The sequence below is a fragment of the Rhineura floridana genome, chromosome 3 (genome assembly GCF_030035675.1).
Source record: "Rhineura floridana isolate rRhiFlo1 chromosome 3, rRhiFlo1.hap2, whole genome shotgun sequence".
Classification (NCBI taxonomy): domain Eukaryota; kingdom Metazoa; phylum Chordata; class Lepidosauria; order Squamata; family Rhineuridae; genus Rhineura; species Rhineura floridana.
In genome coordinates, this window is record NC_084482.1 from 207,070,736 (window position 1) to 207,088,800 (window position 18,065).

At 44.9% G+C, this 18,065-nt stretch overlaps 1 protein-coding gene across 1 annotated transcript; it reads right to left on the reverse strand.

Annotated features, from left to right (window-relative positions):
- Nucleotides 1–3,016: 3,016 nt before the first annotated feature.
- LOC133381320 (zinc finger and SCAN domain-containing protein 16-like) lies at nucleotides 3,017–12,687 on the reverse strand. The gene is made up of 4 exons (XM_061620305.1): nucleotides 12,625–12,687; nucleotides 9,375–10,128; nucleotides 7,054–7,183; nucleotides 3,017–4,747 (listed from the first exon to the last, which is right to left on the reverse strand). Exons 2-4 carry the CDS (start codon nucleotides 10,119–10,121, stop codon nucleotides 4,152–4,154), a joined length of 1,473 nt encoding a protein of 490 aa, XP_061476289.1. The 5' UTR covers nucleotides 10,122–10,128; nucleotides 12,625–12,687; the 3' UTR covers nucleotides 3,017–4,151.
- Nucleotides 12,688–18,065: the final 5,378 nt, after the last annotated feature.

Consider the following 18,065-nt stretch of genomic DNA (forward strand, 5'->3'; position numbering starts at 1 on the left):
CTCTTATCTGCTTTTTTTTTACTGTCCAACTTTCACATCCATACATAGAGATCAGGAATACCATGAATGATCCTGACTTTAGTGTTCAGTGATACATCTTTGCATTTGAGGACCTTTTCTAGTTCTCTCATAGCTGCCTTCCCCAGTCCTAGCCTTCTTCTGATTTCTTGACTATTGTCTCCATTTTGGTTAATGACTGTGCCGAGGTATTGACAATCCTTGACAAGTTCAATGTCCTCGTTGTCAACTTTAAAGTTACATAAATAGTATGTAGTTTGTAGTATGTAGCATGTAATTTTCCTTCCCGCTAAAATCAATTAAACTTTTCATTATCCAAAACACTTTCCCCTCTAAATTAAAGAACAATGTATTCCTACCAATAGACAAGAAAAAATGGTTTATTTGAGGCTGGACACATAAGAGCATGGTAGCCCTAGTGGACCAGGCTTCACGGAAGGAGGGGTTCTCATGCCTCATTTTTACATCTCTGGTAGAGATTTAGTTTCTTCTAAAAGTAATTAAATTCTGCTGTTATAGCAAACGTAAAAGAGGTGCGCAACAATATATTCAAATACGGTAAAATTTAGAATACCGTAAAAGAATACAAAATAGTCAGAAAAAAATAACTGGCTCATTTTTTTAAAAAAATCAGCAATTGAATAGGCCTGTTGTCATAAAGAGATACCTGATATTAAAGAAACAGCATCAAGCCTAATCCCCTTGTACAGTGTATACCATGTACCAGCAAAATATAATGTATAGCTAAAAGCCAATGTAGGAAGCATATTTGCTTTTAGCCTGAAAGGTTTGTATCCTTGTCAGGGCCCCAGCATTTTTTAGGAATTTTAGCTTGCCAGTGTTCTTGGCAGGTGGATGAGTCAAGGTACGGTCAATGAAGAGATAGTGCAGGTGGCTTATTAGTTGTTTTCTAGCAAAGTTTGAGATGAGTGTAAGGTAAGCGCATAGTTTGCCAAGAGAAGATGCCAGGATGCTTCAGTTATTTGTATCAACATGATATAGCTTTCTAGCAGTTAGTGCTTCTTTGAAGTTGTCTTGTTAAATCAAAGATCAATGAAATAACATGTTGAAGATGCAATGATTTAATGCTTTGCAGTAATCAATCATTTATGTAACTACATCAACCTGTATGCTATAAAAGTCTCTTGTGCCCAGCATGAGTGCTCAGTCTGACACCAGCTTCTGCAGGGCTGTATCGTTGATCCACTTTTATTGAGGGCACCCTGCTGTGTGCTTTGTAGTAAACTCAATAAATTTTAACACTTTGTAAGCAAACCTCGTGTCTGCATCTCATTTCTGGTAACCCAACAACCTGAAGTGTGACATACAGGAATCAGGGAAAACCAATAGGAGTCACGGCTCAGAGCAGGCACCCAATCAGGAGGCAGATTCCCTTTAGTCCCAGCCTCCATGGTCTGAGAGAAATTTCTGAAGGGGCTTAGATTTATTTATTTTTTTATTTATATCCCGCTCTTCCTTCCAGCAGGAGCCCAGGGCGGCAAACAAAAGCGCTAAAAACACTTTAAAACATCATAAAAACAGACATTAAAATACATTAAAACAAAACAAAAAAGCTTTCAAGACATCTTTTTAAAAAAAGGTTAAAAGTATTTTTTTTAAAAAAGGTTAAAATATTAAAAAGCAATTCTAACACAGACCGCTTCTATCAGGGCAGCTGGAACCACTCCCTCCCACAATGATGCGTTGACCACACACTGGGTCTACTCAGTAAAAACCCCTTGTCAAGCTTTAATAAGCCAAGAAGGGCAAGGTTTGAGAGGACATGTTGCTGGCCGCATCATCGTAAGCACCTTGTCTACGTCATCAGACTGCATGAACTGAAACTGTTCCCAAGTTGTAGCAGACATTGCACAGGACACCTCATTGGGGACTACAGTAGATGTGGATGGGGCATCAAGACTGCTACAGAGGCAAGCAACTTTACCCTCAAAGTGCCTTGCAAACAATTCACAGTGGGCCTCTGAAGGGTCTAAAACTCAATTTCCTGGAGTTGATGTCAACAGACCCGACAATACGGAAAAACTCCACCGGACGGCTACTTGAGGGTGCGATGGAGGCAGAGAAGTGGGCCTTCTTCGCCGCCCTCACTGCCACACAGTAGGCATGGTTATGATGTTTTACTCGTGCCCCATCAGCCTCACAGCATGTTTTTCGCCACTTGCGCTCTAGCCATCGTCCAGCCTGTTTCATTGCCCTTAGCTTACTGGTGTACCAAGGTGCAGACCGGGCTCCACAATGCCGGAGAGGGTGCTCGGGGGGAACCGTGTCAAGAGCCCGACACGCCTCGCTATTCCAGTTTGACAAGGGCTTCAACAGGGTCACCTGCTTTATCTACTGGGAACTCCCCCAGGGCATTCAGGAATCCAGTAGATTACATTCATCTCCAGGGGTGGGCCATCTTAATCTGTCCACCGCCCCTGCAGGGAAGGATTGGAGCCGTAAGTCTAAACTTCACCAGGAAGTGATCTGACCATGACAATGGGGTGACATCCACCCCCCCCCATCTCGGCCACTCCTTCTGTAGCAAAAACCAAGTCGAGGGTATACCCTGCCCTATGTGTCAGGCCAGTGACAACTTGAGACAGCCCATGGTCGTCATGGTGGCCATGAAGTCCCAAGCTGGAACACTAGAGGCAGCCTCTGCATGGACATTGAAATCACCCAGGACTATCGTTCTGGGCTCCTCCAATACCACTCCCGAGACAGCCTCCGCCACCTCAGTCAGAGAAGCTGTCGGGTAGATGGACCTTCTGGGTCTCTATGTTTTATTTGAACGACTGAATCTGAGCTTATACACATTTGCTTGTCCCCACACTGCTGTTACATGTGTCTGTGTGAATCCACACATGTGTATATACTCTCTGGGACTTCAAACTCCACCCGAGAGTGTAGCGGAACCATTTGCTGGAATTAAACCCGCATGTCACTCTTATGTGTGTATAAGCTTACCCTTGACCCCAATAAAGCACACAAAGAATACAATAAAGGTTGGTTTATTGAAAGAGGAAACAGGAAAAAAAATATAGCATCTCCAACTACAATTAAATACAAGCAGCGTCTAGCTTAGCCCAATTATTCATTCCTTAAATTTAAATAGCATAAGATAAACCCCTGTTCCCAATTACTTCCAAGACTGCATACATTCACACCAGAGAAAGAACTAGAGATATGCATATCTTTCCTGAAGGAAATCAGGGCACAAGGTCAGGGTAAAGGATCACATGCTTGGTGACAGCCAGGCTCTTTCTTCCTCCTCCTGCATATTACCACCCGGCCAAACATATCAATCGTATCCCTTTCCTGACCCGGTGTCCCAAGCTGTGTGTTGAGATGATCTTAGGGGGTGTTGTGTAGAATGAGGAAGTTGCTGCCGTCCGAGAGGTGCTGCAACTCCCCTCAAAATTAAGTTTAAATACACTTTAAGCCTTCATTGGACTGACTGTAAATTGGGGTGGGGGAATGACTTAGGTCACTGAGCAACTTTGGACATGACAGAATTTCCTGTAATACGATTGTTCTCCCTACCAGAGTTAAACCTTTACTTGCAGCCTCTGTAGAAATTGAATATGTGTTAATTGAACCTGAACTTTATCTTATGTGAGTTTCGCTGACTCAAACTTTACCCTGGGCACAGACCATTGTTTAGCTAAAGGGATTATTCCTGAGTACACCTGGAATTTGGGACCTTCCGTATAACGTGTTCATCCTGTTGGTATATGTCTTCCTGAGATTAGCAAACCAGTTCTGACCATCTCATGACTTTCGGGTCAAACGCAGGGCCTGTATTATAGAGGTCACCCAAACTATAGATTCTTATGCTGTAATCCATTGAGATGAATCTGAGAAAAAACAACCCCATTTTATGCATACCTCCTTACACTGTCCATGTCATATATGTATATACATATGTATATATATTTTAAAATCTGTCATCTTTATTTACTACAACCAGAAATTGCTCTCCAATGCCAGTGCAGGAATTTGCAGGGAAATGGAGCAAGCCATGGACCACCATGGCCCCTTCCTTGAGGATTTATAACCCACAGATCACACAGAAAACTGCCCCCTGTCCAATCCCAAGAATGCACTTCTGTATGTGCGCTGTTTGGGATTCAGCAATTTCCCACTGTGCAGAATCTCTGGTGGCTGGAGATCTGCAACTTCCCACTAAATGTCCTCCCGCAGCCTGAGCATTTGTAGGTTTTGTCTCCCATGTGGATTTTCTGATGTCTGATAAGGTCCGAGCTCACGCTGAAGCTCCTCCCGCAGTCTGGACATATAAAGGGCTTCTCCCCTGTGTGGATTTTCTGATGTCTCACAAGACCCGATCGCCAGCCAAAGCTTTTCCCGCAGGCCAAGCACTTGTAGGGCTTCTCTCCTGTGTGGACCCGCTCGTGAGAAAAGAGGTGTGAGCTCTGATTGAAGCGTTTCCCGCAGTCTGTACACGCAAATGGTTTCTCCCCCGTGTGTGTCCTCTCATGTTTAATGAGGTCCGACCCATATATGAAGCTTTTCCCACACTCCATGCATTTGTACTGCTTCTCTCCTGTGCGGATTCTCCCTCTGCTTTCGAAGAATTCGCTTGTATAGCTCTGAATCTGTACAGTGTTCATTTCCGCTTCTTGCAAAGAGCTCTCGGTGGGTTCTAGTTGCCTGGGCTTTTCTACATGACGCCTCTCTTCTTTGTCCTCAGTCTCAGAACCAACACCTGCAAGATTTATATTTTTTTAATAAAAGGACACAGGTAAGATCAGGAACAGAATGGAATGGAACGAACAAACTAAAACTTAGTCTAGGTAAGACAGAGGTGCTGCAGTTTGTCTGGACTGGAAGGTTGTGTTCTGCCTGTTCTGGACAGGGCTGGACTTCCCATGAAACGTCAGAATCGCAGTATGGACAGGCTGTTACATCCTGCCCTATCTTTAGAGTAGAAATGGGGAACCTCCAGCCCAAGGGCCAAATCTAACCTGTTAGGATATTTCCCCTCAAATGATGCCCACCTGGCCCCACACCTGATGTCATATGTGATGCCAGGTGAAGGGCAGGTAGAGGAAGGGCGGATCAGCTGTGTGACTGAGTTCCCCATAGAAAACTCAATCACACAGCCAATCCCTGCAGAAAGCAGGGTTGAGGTTCACCACCCATCAGTGATGGCTGGTAGCTTGTGGCAGATATACCCAGTTCTGCACCCATTTTGACGGGTTCGAGAGACAATGGACCAGGCCCCATAGCTGATTTTCCTTACCCCCATGCAGCCCAATTAAAAGCATTATATTTGGAATAGAAGGCATCTTTCCATTTTTGCAATTTATAAACCAGATTTATAAGCCAAACTGGGACATCACCACTTCCCATGTCTTGAACATGCACTTGCGTTTCCTTCTGTTAAACAAACAAAAAAACTCTTGGCTAAACTTAATCCACATTTGTAGATTAGCTAAGTAACCTGTGTTCACAATATAATATAATCTGGGTTTTGATAATAAAATAGCAATTGCTTGTATGTCATGAAGTTCTATTAGATGTGCCTATAATTATTTCTCTTTGACGATAGTAGACTATGTTTAATCAAAACTGTTACGAAGTTGCAATGTATGTTACCTTGGGATATGATATATCAAAGTCTTTCATGTAGCTGGATATTTTGTACAATGACGCTTTGTCTTTGATAATTAAGAAAGTTAGCAATGTAGAAATGTTTAGGAATGCATCATAAATTTATCTTCTTCAAAGGAAAGATTTAGTATAAATACCCCTTCCTTTGAGCATCTGTCATTCCTAATAGGCACCTATCACCTTTGCTTGCGTTCTAGATAGCCTTGTTGATTCAGGCAATTATGATTTAATAGCATTTCTCAGATCTGCATCAATAGTTTGGAATTGTAACAATATCAAATCTATTTTGTAATGCTTCTATGTTATTGATTAATCACATTTATTTTATTTTTTAAATTTATTTATTTATTGTACTTATATACCATCCCATAGCCGAAGCTCTCTGGGCAGTTTACAGTAACCAAACTAACTGTTTGATAAATATATTTACCATGCCTGACACTTATCCTTGAACTTTACATTTCTGTGTGCTAATATGGAGGGGGATTAAAAGTGGCATCTGTAGCAGAAGGAGCCAAGGTGTAGCTTAATTGCCAGACTCAGTGTCTGCTATATGGAAGTCAAGCTAAGAGTTTCACTCTGCACAGAGCAAATTTGCCATAGGCTTCAAGCCTGCTGGATTGGCTGTGTGACCGAGTTCCCTGTGCAAAATTGCTTTGCAAGGGATTTTGACAGGTAGAGAGGCCAACCCACCTGTCAAAAGCTGTGCCATGGTGGGGTGGGGGCCAATAAAATTATCTGGCGGCTTGAATACGGCTTTCTGCTTCTCTGTCACTGTCACCACTTGACTGTCCTTTCTCACTCTTGCTTGAATTACTGAGTTCAGTGCCTACACTTGATGATGTAGATGGGATGCTATCCTCAGGATTCACTGTCTCGTCTTCTGCAATTACAGAATTGTCATTCTCCATACCTTGTTTTGACTTTTTGAAGCAGGAACTCATAATGGCTTGCTTGCAATTGACACTCATTGAGACACCTCAGGGGCTAACACACTCCTCATTCATGGTGATTGGCTTGTAGGACGCTGGAGACCTTGCTGGGACCTGGCTCCCAAAAAAGGAAGGGGTCTAAGCCCCCCTGGGACCCAGATGACTACACCCCTGCTACTCCCTTCCCCTCCCTGAATCATTTCCATCACTGTAAGAATGTTGTAACATTAAGAACGAGGGCTAGAGATTGCCTGAATTTCTACAAAAAGATCCACACTCGGAGAGCGAGTTTGCAATCACTGTATCGATTTTATTTATGTGTTGCTGGACTACAACCTCCATCATCCGTGACCATTGGCCATGCTGACTGGGGGTTAATGGGAGTTGCAGTGCAATGACCTCTGGAGGGCACCACGTTGGCTACCCCAGTTCAGATAAACTACATCAGTTAGACACACATCCTGACCTTGCTGGATGCCATCCTCAGTGCATTCCTGCTTGGCTTCCTTGAAGATGAGTCCTCTTTGCTCTGGGCACTGTTGGGCATCCTCTTCCTCGGGGAAATCCACAGCGACCTCCTCGTAGGGCTCCAATTCCTGAAGGAGCAGAGAGGATTTCTTTTGAGGCAACAAGGGGGAACAGGAACAATCAAGAGGGATAAATGCCCCCTTCTCAACTTTTAAGTGGTTTGTTGCAATGCAACCTTGCAAATGATCCCAAAAAAGTGACTAGCTTGGGGAAAAAAGCTTTCCCCCCACTAGCTTGCATTTCTATGCTGGTTGTGCAGAATAGAGGGGCTTCTCTCCTACAGCAACCCACTTGGTTTCAGTGCTGGGCCAGTGGAGGGACAGGGTGCTCCATCCCTCTGCCACCCTGCTCGCTTGCACTCTATTCCTGCTCACCTCTGGTGGTCAGACTCTTACTTAAATGCAAGGCTGTTACAATGCAGTTATTCCAGCATCTACAGAACCACTTGGGGTAACCCTGAGGTTAAAGTTTGCCAGCTGATCAAGAGAAAAGCAACACTACACATAAACCCTGACATGGTTCAGTGTCTTTAACAGAGAGAACCTCGAAAAGGGCACTAAAATATCAGTTATTCAGCCCAGTGCATTTCAAATACACTTTTTGTCTTGGATGCTTGGGCAAAGCGATGTGACTCGCTGTACAATTTTCTTGGTGCTCGATTGCAGAGCAATGGATCAATATAGAGCATTGCTTTATTTCACCTGACAAAGGGGAGGGGGTTTCTGAAACTTCTTTGAGTGGAATAAATGATATTTTAGTGCAGCTTAGAGGCCCCCTCTTCTCTTGTTTCTGATTTTCTCCTTTTTTAAAAACACCATGTTGATCTGCAGACGTGATCTCAAGACCAAGCTGCAAGTTCTCACACTTTCGAAAACCACCAGCAGCAGCAGCACTTGCTTGACAGGGGCCCCTTTTCTGCAAAAGGCAGCTGGCCAGGACCCCAAGCTAGTTCGCCTGCAGACCTTATGATGGTATGGAAAAGAGCCTTCTCTGTGGTGGCCCCTGCCCTACGGAATGACCTCTCTCTTGGAGACTACTCCGCCACCAACTGTTAAGCACTTCCAGTGCACTTTAAAAATGTATCTGTTTGCTGAGGCACCCCAAGGTTATTAATGCCATTTTAGCACACTGATTACCCCAACTGACGTCCACATTTTACTTATGTTTTATGATTTATTGTTGTAAACTGCTTTGGTACTCCCAAAGGACCATAGTTCAGTGGTAACAGCATCCGCTATGAATGCAGAAAACTCCAGATTCAATCCCTAACGGCTTTTCTAGGTAGGGCTGGGATAGACCCCCTGCCTGAAACCCTGCAGACCAGCTGCCAATCAGCTGGGACAATACTGCACAAAATGGACCAATGGTCTGACTTGGTATAGAGAAGCGCGCCATGCTCGTACCTAGTCCTTTGGGGAAAACCCATCGCTCAGTGGTTTGCTTTGCATGCAGAAGATCTCAGGACCAATCCCTGGTGTCTCCAGGTAGGGCTAGGAAAAGCTCTGCCTGTCTGAAACCCTGGAGGACCTCTGCCAGTCAGTGTAGAGAGTACTGAGCTAGATGGACCAGTGGTCTGACTCAGTATAAGCGGCTTCCTATGTCCCTATTTAAGTAGAGGGCCGTAGCTCAGTGGCACAATGTTTGCTTTGCAGGCAGAAGGTCCCACATTCAATCTTCAGCATCTCCAAGCAGGGCTGGGAGACAGCTCCATACAAAATCCTTGGAGAGCTGCTGCCAGTCAGTGTAGACAGTACTGAGCTAGACAGAGCAATAGCCTGACTCAGTATAAGGCAGCTTCCTTTGCTCCTACGAGTAAGAAGCAGCCTAGAAATACTGTTATAAAAATATACTCTGGCTTGGACACAGAAACAGGGCCAGCTCCAAAGGGCGGTCAGGTGGGGCCCTGGCGAAGGGCTCCGCAGCCCACAGCGGCCCCTGAAGGGCCCCTCGTTATGGTGGTGTAGTGCTTCCCTTCTGCGGCAGGCTTCCTGCCACGGATCGCAGGGAAGGAGATGCCTGTCTGCCCTCCAGCCCACCCACCCCCCCTCGCTTACTCTCCCTCCTCACTCACCCTCCCCCCCACCTGCTCGCCCTCTCCCCCCGCTGGCTTGCCTGCTCACTCGCCCACCGTCCCACTCCTCTGCCCGCCTGGTAGGTAGGTGGGGTGTGCATGCATGCGGGTGCCAGGGCCCAGGGCAGGAAGGTGCCCAAGGGCCCCGGCATCCCTGGGGCCGGCCCTGCACAGAAATGCTTCCTCACCTGTTCCTCCGGCCTCTCGGTGTTCAGCCGCCTCTGCAGGAAATCCTCTGCCAGGTCTGCTGCTTGGGAACAGGTGGCTGGTCTCTGTCCCCGGACCCAGCCCTGCATCTCCCGGGGAAGGATGCTCAGGAACTGCCCCAGGACCACCAGGTCCAGGATCTGCTCTTTGGTCCGCCTCTCGGGCTCTAGCCATCGATGGCACAGCTGCCGAAGCCGCCCACACGCCTCCTGTGGGGCCCTAGCCTCCTCGTAGCGGAAGAGCCTGAAGTGCTGGAAACTGGCCTCTGTCCTGGTGAAATCCCCGTGATCCGTTTGGTCTCTGGAGCCCATTTGGCTGCAGGCCGGGAGGGCTTCTCCACCAAGTCCTGGCAAGAGGCACCTCCCCCTCCCCTCTAGAGGCCACTGGCCATGGCCAGCCATAGCCAGAAATGACTTTGTGTCAGCCTGCGGCGTGGATCTCCTCAGGTGGAAGTCTCCTTGTTCTGAGCGAGAGGGCCGCACCATCTTCAGAAACTCCTGAGACTGGGCAGCCCAGCAAATGGGCAGGCATTCCTCTGGTTCCCACTTCACCTGTTGAGGAGAGGCCCGCTCCCTCAGGCTCTCGGCCTCGATGGCATGAGGGGGTTTCTCTGCTCCCTCCAGTCCCCCCTGCTGCTCAGGTCCTGCTGGGTCCAGCTGCTCCGTCTTAATTCCCAGGACCTTGAAACTTGGGGAAACGGTCCCTGTTCTCCATTCCTGTGTTGCCATTTCCCTGCTGGAGCCAGAGAGAACCAGAGAGATAATAGAGCAGGGGGACCTTTCCTGATGAAAATGTCTCCAACCAATGTTGTCCTTATCTTTTTTTTTTGTCCCATGAGCACTTTGGGATTTTTGAAGTGAGTGCCATGGGCATCACCCCCTCTCCCCCGTCAAGAGACAGAAAGAGAGAAATCGTGCACACACGAACACACACAGCTTTTCCCAAGGGATCTGGGTAAAAGTCGGATCCAGTAGGATGAATCTGAGGCTCAACATTCATCACAGAGCTGAAAGAGGAAGGGGGAAAGAGAGTCACTCTTCCAACGTCCTCCTTCAGTTCTATGCACTTTTCAAGGGAGAAAAATGTAACTACCTTCACCATGTCATGACCAAGGGAGCAGTAAACGGGGGCCGGGGGACGGTGTTAAGCAGAGCCTGCTGGTTCAGCCTTATGGCCTGTCTAGTCCAGCACTCAGTTCTCGCAGTGGCCAACCGGATGCCTCCTGGGAAGCCCCCAAGCAGGACAGCAGTGCAACAGCCCCTCCCCACCTGTGATTCCCAGCAACTGGCATTTGGAGGTATACTCATAGAATCATAGAATAGTAGAGTTGAAAGGGGCCTATAAGGCCATCAAGTCCAACCCCCTGCGCAATGCAGGAATCCTACTGTTACAGACAGTGGGTGTAGCACATAGCAGTCCTGGCTAGTAGCCATTGATAGTCATGAATGTGTCTCATCCTCTTTCAAAGCCATCCAAGTTGGTGGCCATCCCTATGTCTTGTGGGAGCAAATTCCACAAAGCTTAGAGGCTTCATGGACAACAGGAAAGCCTCAAGGTCACCATTGCACTGATGGGTCCCACACTGGCAAGTGTTTTCCTCTGTCTCCCTGTAAGGCTGCACTTCAAAACAGATTTCCCCGCTGAATGCAAGAGGATTTACTTCTGAGTAAATGTGCATAGGATGGCGTTGTGAATGTCTTTTATTTGGGGATACATGTTGAATTTTCATACCGCTCCAGGAAAACAATCTATTTTCAGTTTCCCACCATGTAGCATCACAACAAATAACGTGTTGTCACCAGTTAATGCTGTTAAGCTGCTGCCGGTCAGTGTAGACAATACTGAACTAGAAGGACCAATGCTGTGACTTGGTATAGGGATGCATCCCATGTACTTATATGGGGAAGACCCATCACTCCATGATAGAGAACCTGCTTTGTATGTAGGTGGGTTCCCAGGTTCAGTCCCCAGCATCTCCAGGTAGAGCTGGGAATGTCCCCTGCCTTGAAACCCTGGAGAGCCACTGCCCGTCAGTGTAGACAGTACTGAGCTAGATGGACCAGGGGTCTGACCCAGTATAAGGCAAAGCTTCCTTTGTTCCTATAAGTGGAAGGCGGTAAAGAAATAGTTCTACAGCTCAGTGGTAGAACATCCTGGAGAGCCACTGCCAGTCAGTGTAGACAATATTGAACTAGACTAATAATCTGACACAGTATAAATTAGCTTCCTATGCAGCTCAGTGGCAGAGCATCTGCTTTGCATGCAGAAAGTCCCAGGTTCAATCCCTCACATCTGCAGGTAGGGCTGGGATGTCCCATCTGAAACCCTGGAGAGCCACTGCTGCCAGCCAGTGTAGAAAATACTGAGCCGGATGGACCAATGGTATAAAGCAGCTTCCTGTATATATATTTCCCAGCCTACAACAATTCTCCTGATGCCTAAATGTATGCAAATTAAGCAAAACAAGGACTATTTACAGCAGCATTTGTAAGCAACAATCATTTCAGGTGATGGCTCACACAGCTAGAAAGAGAAAAAAATTCTTCCCTGTAATTTTATAGTACAAAATTTTTAACGTGCCTCTGAAAAATAAAAGACATTTGCAGCGCACATTTACTCAGAAGTGGTGATATCCAGTGTTAGCCATATCCAGAGTAGACCCATTGAAATGAGTGGGCTTATGTTATCAAGGCAGCAGGCCCTTGACACCCAGGAGACACGAGCAGGGCTTTGAACTCACAGACTCTGGACTCCCAGGCAGGCTCTCCTCCCCACTGTGCTATACCAGCTGTTTTCATTTTTCATGTTATCAAGGTATAGGGGAAAGGCCTGGCTCACTGGTAGCGCATCTGCTTTGCATTGCAGAAAGCCCCAAGTTCCACCCCCAGCATCGCCAGGTAAGGCTAGGAATGTCCAGATCAGAACTCTATACAGCCACTGCCAGTCAGTGCAGACAATATTGAGCTAGATGGGCCAATGGTCTGACCCCTTATAAGGCAGCTCCCTATCTTGCTAAATCCATTTATTTCAATGGCTCTATGACTAACAGTGGGAACCATCCATTGTGCTCATTGGTCTTAATCTCTAACAAGTCCGCTTACGAGTGTAGCCTTATAGAAAGACAACATCGGAGAGGTTACTGTTTTTAAATGGCTTTTTGCATTACACAAAAGAAAAAAAAATATTTCTATGCATGATCCTAGCTTAACGGATAAAGCTTCGGTCACTCACCTGTCCGTCTTCTGCAAGCTTCTAATGCCAGGAGGAGGAAGGACCCAGGAAGTTGTCGTCACTGTTTACTTCCCGCATCCAAAGTTTTTGGACCATTCTAGGAAGCCGAGCTCAGTGGATTTAACCCTTTGAAGGAGAAACAGAAAAGCGACAAGCAGAGACCAGAAGTTAACAGCATCATTACCTTTGTTAGGACCAGCCCCCCCTTCAAAACGTTACAAAGGAATGAGTTATTTTTGCATTTTTAAAAATTCTGTCCAAAATAAAGATTTTACCTTAATGTTTATATGGAACCTGCATGTTCGGGGCAGTCTACCTCCAAGCTTCCAGCTACTGGGGACCTTTGTATGCAGACAGATCCAAGTAGGGATGGGAATGTCCCCTGTCTGAAATTCTTGAGAGCCACTACCAGTCAGTGGTAACAATACTGAACAAGATGAACCAATGGTCTGGCTCAGTGTAAGGCAGCCTCCTATGTTGTTATGTGTCTTCAAATCAGTTACGACTTACGGCGACCCTATGAACCAGAAACCTCCAAGAGCACCTGTCATGAACCACCCTGTTCAGATCTTGTAAGTTCAGGTCTGTGGCTCCCTTTATGGAATCAATCCATCTCTTGTTTGGCCTTCCTCTTTTTCTACTCCTTTCTGTTTTTCCCAGCATTATTGTCTTTTCTAGTGAATCATGTCTTCTCATTATGTGTCCAAAGTATGATAACCTCAGTTTCACCATTTTAGCTTCTAGTGACAGTTCTGGTTTAATTTGTTCTGAAACCCAATTATTTGTCTTTTTCGCAGTCCATGGTATGCGCAAATCTCTCCTCCAACACATTTCAAAAAATGAAATGTACTGTCTTCAAGTCGATTCCGACTTATGGGTGACCCCATGAATAGGGTTTTCATGGTGAGCGGTATTCAGAGGGGGGTTACCATTGCCTTCCTCTGAGGCTGAGAGGTAGTGACTGGCTCAAGATCACCCAGTGAGCTTCATGGCTATGTGGGGATTCGAACCCTGGTCTCCCAGGTCGTAGTCCAACCTTAACCACTACATTTCAAATGAGTTGATTTTTCTCTTATCCGCTTTTTTCACTGTCCAACTTTCACATCCATACATAGAGATTGGGAATACCATGGTCTGAATGATCCTGACTTTGGTGTTCAGTGATACATCTTTGCATTTGATGACCTTTTCTAGTTCTCTCATAGCTGCCCTCCCCAGTCCTAGCCTTCTTCTGATTTCTTGACTATTGTCTCCATTTTGGTTAATGACTGTGCAGAGATCCTTGACAAGTTCAATGTCCTCGTTGTCAACTTTAAAGTTACATAAATCTTCTCTGGCTGCCCACTCTGGGAAAGAGGATGCTGGACTTAGGTGGGCCATTGGTCTGATCCAGCAGGGCTCTTCTTAACCCACACCAGCCAAAATTCCCTCTTCTAGACAAACGCAAGTGGTACAGGGGCTGTGCCGTAGTGTCTTCTTTTGCATCCAGCATGGCGGTTCTCTAAAAGCAAAGGTGTAGCAAGGAACTGCTGTCTGTGTCATTGGCTCAGCACAGTGAGATCTGAAAGACGGAGACAAATGCAAAGCCAGGGTGCATGGGAATGTGGCCTCTTTTTAGCTCTATTTGGGGCCATCTGGGCTTGTATGCTTTCAGTGCTTCTTTAGAAGACAGATTTCAGGAGCTGCATTTTTTTTACCCTTTTGTTACAGGCACCCCAACTATGAAAGTAACAGGAGACTCTACGACCATCCCTCGCATTTTTAAACTCAGGAAGCTCTGGCCCAAAGGCCATCGTGGCCTTCCAGATCTCACCAGTACCTGAACGACTGTGGCCAGGCTATCCCGGCCCAAGAATGGTTATAGTTGTCTCACCAAGTGCAGTTGGTAAAAGGCACTACTAGCCACTGAGACAATCTGGGCCTCCAGTGACAGAGCTGGATCCAGAAGCACCCCCAAACTATGTACCTGCTCCTTCAGAGGGAATGCAACCCTGTCCAGAGCAGGCAATGGACCAATTTGTTGGACGTGGGAACCACTCACCCGCACTGCCTCTGTCTTGCCAGGATTCAAGCTGAATTACTCTACCCACTTTAGCCTCTGGCCTTGCCCACCACTGGCATATGGCCCTTGGAAAGCTCCTCATAAGGTAACGTGGCCCTCAAGCTAAAAAAGTCTCCCCACCACTGTTTAATGTGATTACACTTTTTTGGTTTTCAGCGATCCAGGCAGAGGAACTCTGTGAGTTGCATCCACACTGAGTTCTACTCAACTTCCGGGAAGGATTGCTTCGCTTGTGCCTGCCTCTGAGACGAGCTCTCGTCTCAGAGGAAGCTTTTTCAGTTTTAAAACCAGCCAAAAGGTTTTTGTTGACTGGTAAATACTTTCTCCCAGGCAAGGGAGAAACGAAGAGATTATCCACAAGCTTCGTTGTGTTTGTTGGGGGACTTGAATTCATTAGGATCGCCTATGAACGAAGGACCAGCCAGCAACGTCGGACGGAGCCAGGAATTTCAAGCAAGCTCAAACTGATTAAGCGAGACGTTTTTCTTTTCTTCAAAGAAAAACAGATTTAACAGGCAAGCATTCTTCTATCTATCCTTATCATTTGGCTTAAATTGCTGCAGTAAAAGAGATTTGTTAAAAGAGTCAGCAGTAAAGAATCCCTGGGTGAGTTATAACTTTTCTCTTTTATACACAGAATTAAGGCGGAAGGAAATCGAAATAGCTTATCTTTGTTTTTATTGCAAAAAGCTGGCCTGGAATTGAGCATTATAAAGATACAAACGGATGAGAGATATCTAATTTGAGGAGAAAAATTTTGATTTATATGGACTTTTGAGTATTATATGTCTGGGACTATTTTTTCTGGTCTACTTCATTTTGACGAATCTGCTTGTTCTTTATGCCACTAACTATTTGGATGCTGTGAACTAAATTTGTTTTGCATTCTTGGACACATAAGAGATAAGGCAGTTTGTGCTGTCTACATTATGATGTCATCAGGTTTGGAATATTAACTCCTTTGTTGCTGGAAAAAGAAATAAATTGCTCTTTGCTTGGGAATAGTGCTATATTGGAAATTGAAGGGTTTTTTTCTTCTTGGTTTTAAAAATGACAGTTAAGAAAGTGGCTGAGACCCTGGAAGTAAATATGTTTCAGAAAATAATGGATGAGATTGAGATAACGAAACAAAAACTGAGACATGGCAAACAAGAGATGAAAATTGAATTTGGCAAAATGAAGCAGGAGCTGAAAGAAATAGGGGATTTTATGAGAGAGGAGGTTGATGAGATCAAACATATAATTAGACAAGCAATAGAAGAAGAAAGAAAAATTAAAGGGAAGATGCAAGTCCTGGAGATTGGAACAGATATATCAAATGTGGAACTGGAAAAAGATTTGGAGTTATGGACCTTAGAGATAAAGATTACTGTTTGGAATTCAGCGTTGTCCCTGAAGAAATTGATGAAGATATCAGAGATAAAGCTATCAATGTTTCAAAACAATTTCTGGACTGGAATGATGTGATGGAGCTTGAAATAGAGAAAATCTATAGAATTAATTACAGATATGTGACAATGGAAAAACTCTCAAGAGATGTGCTAGTGCACTTCGTAAAAAAGAGGAACAGTGATATGACTTTACAACAACATTTCAGTAACACATTCAGAATTGATGGCAAGGAAATATTTGTGAGGAAGCAAATTCCCATCAGACTCTTATTATATGACTATGACTACGACAGCAAGATCATTATGGATGCAAGGATGGAAGATGGAAGACGAAATTAACACTGATAATGGAAGAATGGCTATTGAAACTAGAGGACCTAGCAGACTTGATGAGATGGATTAATCGACATGTTTATTTGGAGAAAAATCGATGGATATATTTCTCAAGGACTGGAAACCTCTCTTTGACTTTTTGCGGAAAGAATAAAGTGATGTTAATGAGATTTGATGATTAATTAAGATAACTACTGGAGGAAAGTGATTTTGTAATATATTAAGAGACAGGTTTGTTATATACTATAGACCTATAACTGATCTGCGACAAATCGGAAGTCAACATTTTATTTTATTGTATTAGTTATTAATTTGTTTTTGTGTGTGTGTGTTTTGTTTTGTTTTGCTTTTTGAAACTTTGAATAAAAATTAATGATAAAAAAACAAAAAAAACCAAACTGAGTTCTACTCAGAGTAAATGGAAATGGACTACCTCCAAGTCGATCCCTACTTATAGCCACCCTATGAATAGGGCTTTCATGGTAACCGTTACTCAGAAGGGGTTTCCCATTGCCTCCCTCTGAGGCTAGTCCTCCCCAGCTGGCTAGGGCCTGTTCAGCTTGCCACAGCTGCACAAGCCAGCCCCTTCCTTGTCCGCAACTGCCAGCTGAGGGGCCACTGGGCTCCTTAGGACTCTGCAGCTTGCCCATGGCTGCACAGGCGGCAGGGCACGTAACCCCTAAGCCACTCACTGTGGGGTGATCTTTAGCTGGCCCTTGACGCCCAGGAGACACGAGTGGGGATTTGAACTCGCAGACTCTGGACTCCCGGCCAGGCTCTCCTCCCCACTGTGCTATACCAGCTGATTCTACTCAGAGTAGACCCATTGAAATGAATGAACCTAAATTAGCCGTGTCCATTCACTTCAATGGGTCCACTCTGAGTAGCCCTATTCCTTTTGTATTTTTAAAACCAAGCTTGTTATTTTGTGATATGTGTTCATTCCAGAGAATGGGATGTGTAAAAATATTAATATCTAATAGAAGTTGTTTTTTATTATTATTATTATTATTAGTTTTATTAGATAATATATCCTGCCCTTCCTCCCAGTAGGAGCCCATCAGGCAGGACTTTACTAACACATACCTCATTCACCAGCCTCCCGGCAAACGAAAACTCCCAGCCAGATCATCATCATCATCATTGTTGTTGTTAATAATAACAATAACAACAACAATAATAAATGTTAATATCAGCAGCAACAGTAATCATGACTATTGGTACTACTACTTAAAAAAAAATTATCTTCATAGTATAAAAGAATCCATATAATAATAAGAAAGCAAGCGCAGCATCATATTTAATAAAATGAACAAAATATATTTAATTAATTCTTTTAGAATTTATTAAAGGCATTTATTTATAGCCAATTAGGCTATAAATAAATGCCTTTAATTTCACCAGGATCCTTTCCATTATCTTTTTTTAAAAAATTCCGGAAGTAATAGAGATATTTCTCCTCGTTTATTTGTTTCTATTGTGCCATCAGTGCCTTCGGCACTTTAACAACACACAAGAGGTCAGGTCTCTGCCCCAAGGAGGTGACAATCTAAAATTGGCCAGGGCCTGCCTGCGGGGGGCACAGCGGACGCAGGGGAGAGGGAAGCGGACGCAGGATGACACAGGGAGGCGATATGCGGCTGCTTGCTTTTCGA

Coding starts and splice junctions, on each gene's coding strand:
- LOC133381320 (XM_061620305.1), bottom strand. CDS start 10,121: ATGGCAACACAGGAATGGAGAACAGGGACCGTTTCCCCAAGTTTCAAG. Junction 7,184..9,374: donor CCGAGAGGCCGGAGGAACAG/GTGAGGAAGCAT, acceptor CTGCTCCTTCAG/GAATTGGAGCCCTACGAGGA. Junction 4,748..7,053: donor TGAGGATGGCATCCAGCAAG/GTCAGGATGTGT, acceptor TAAATCTTGCAG/GTGTTGGTTCTGAGACTGAG.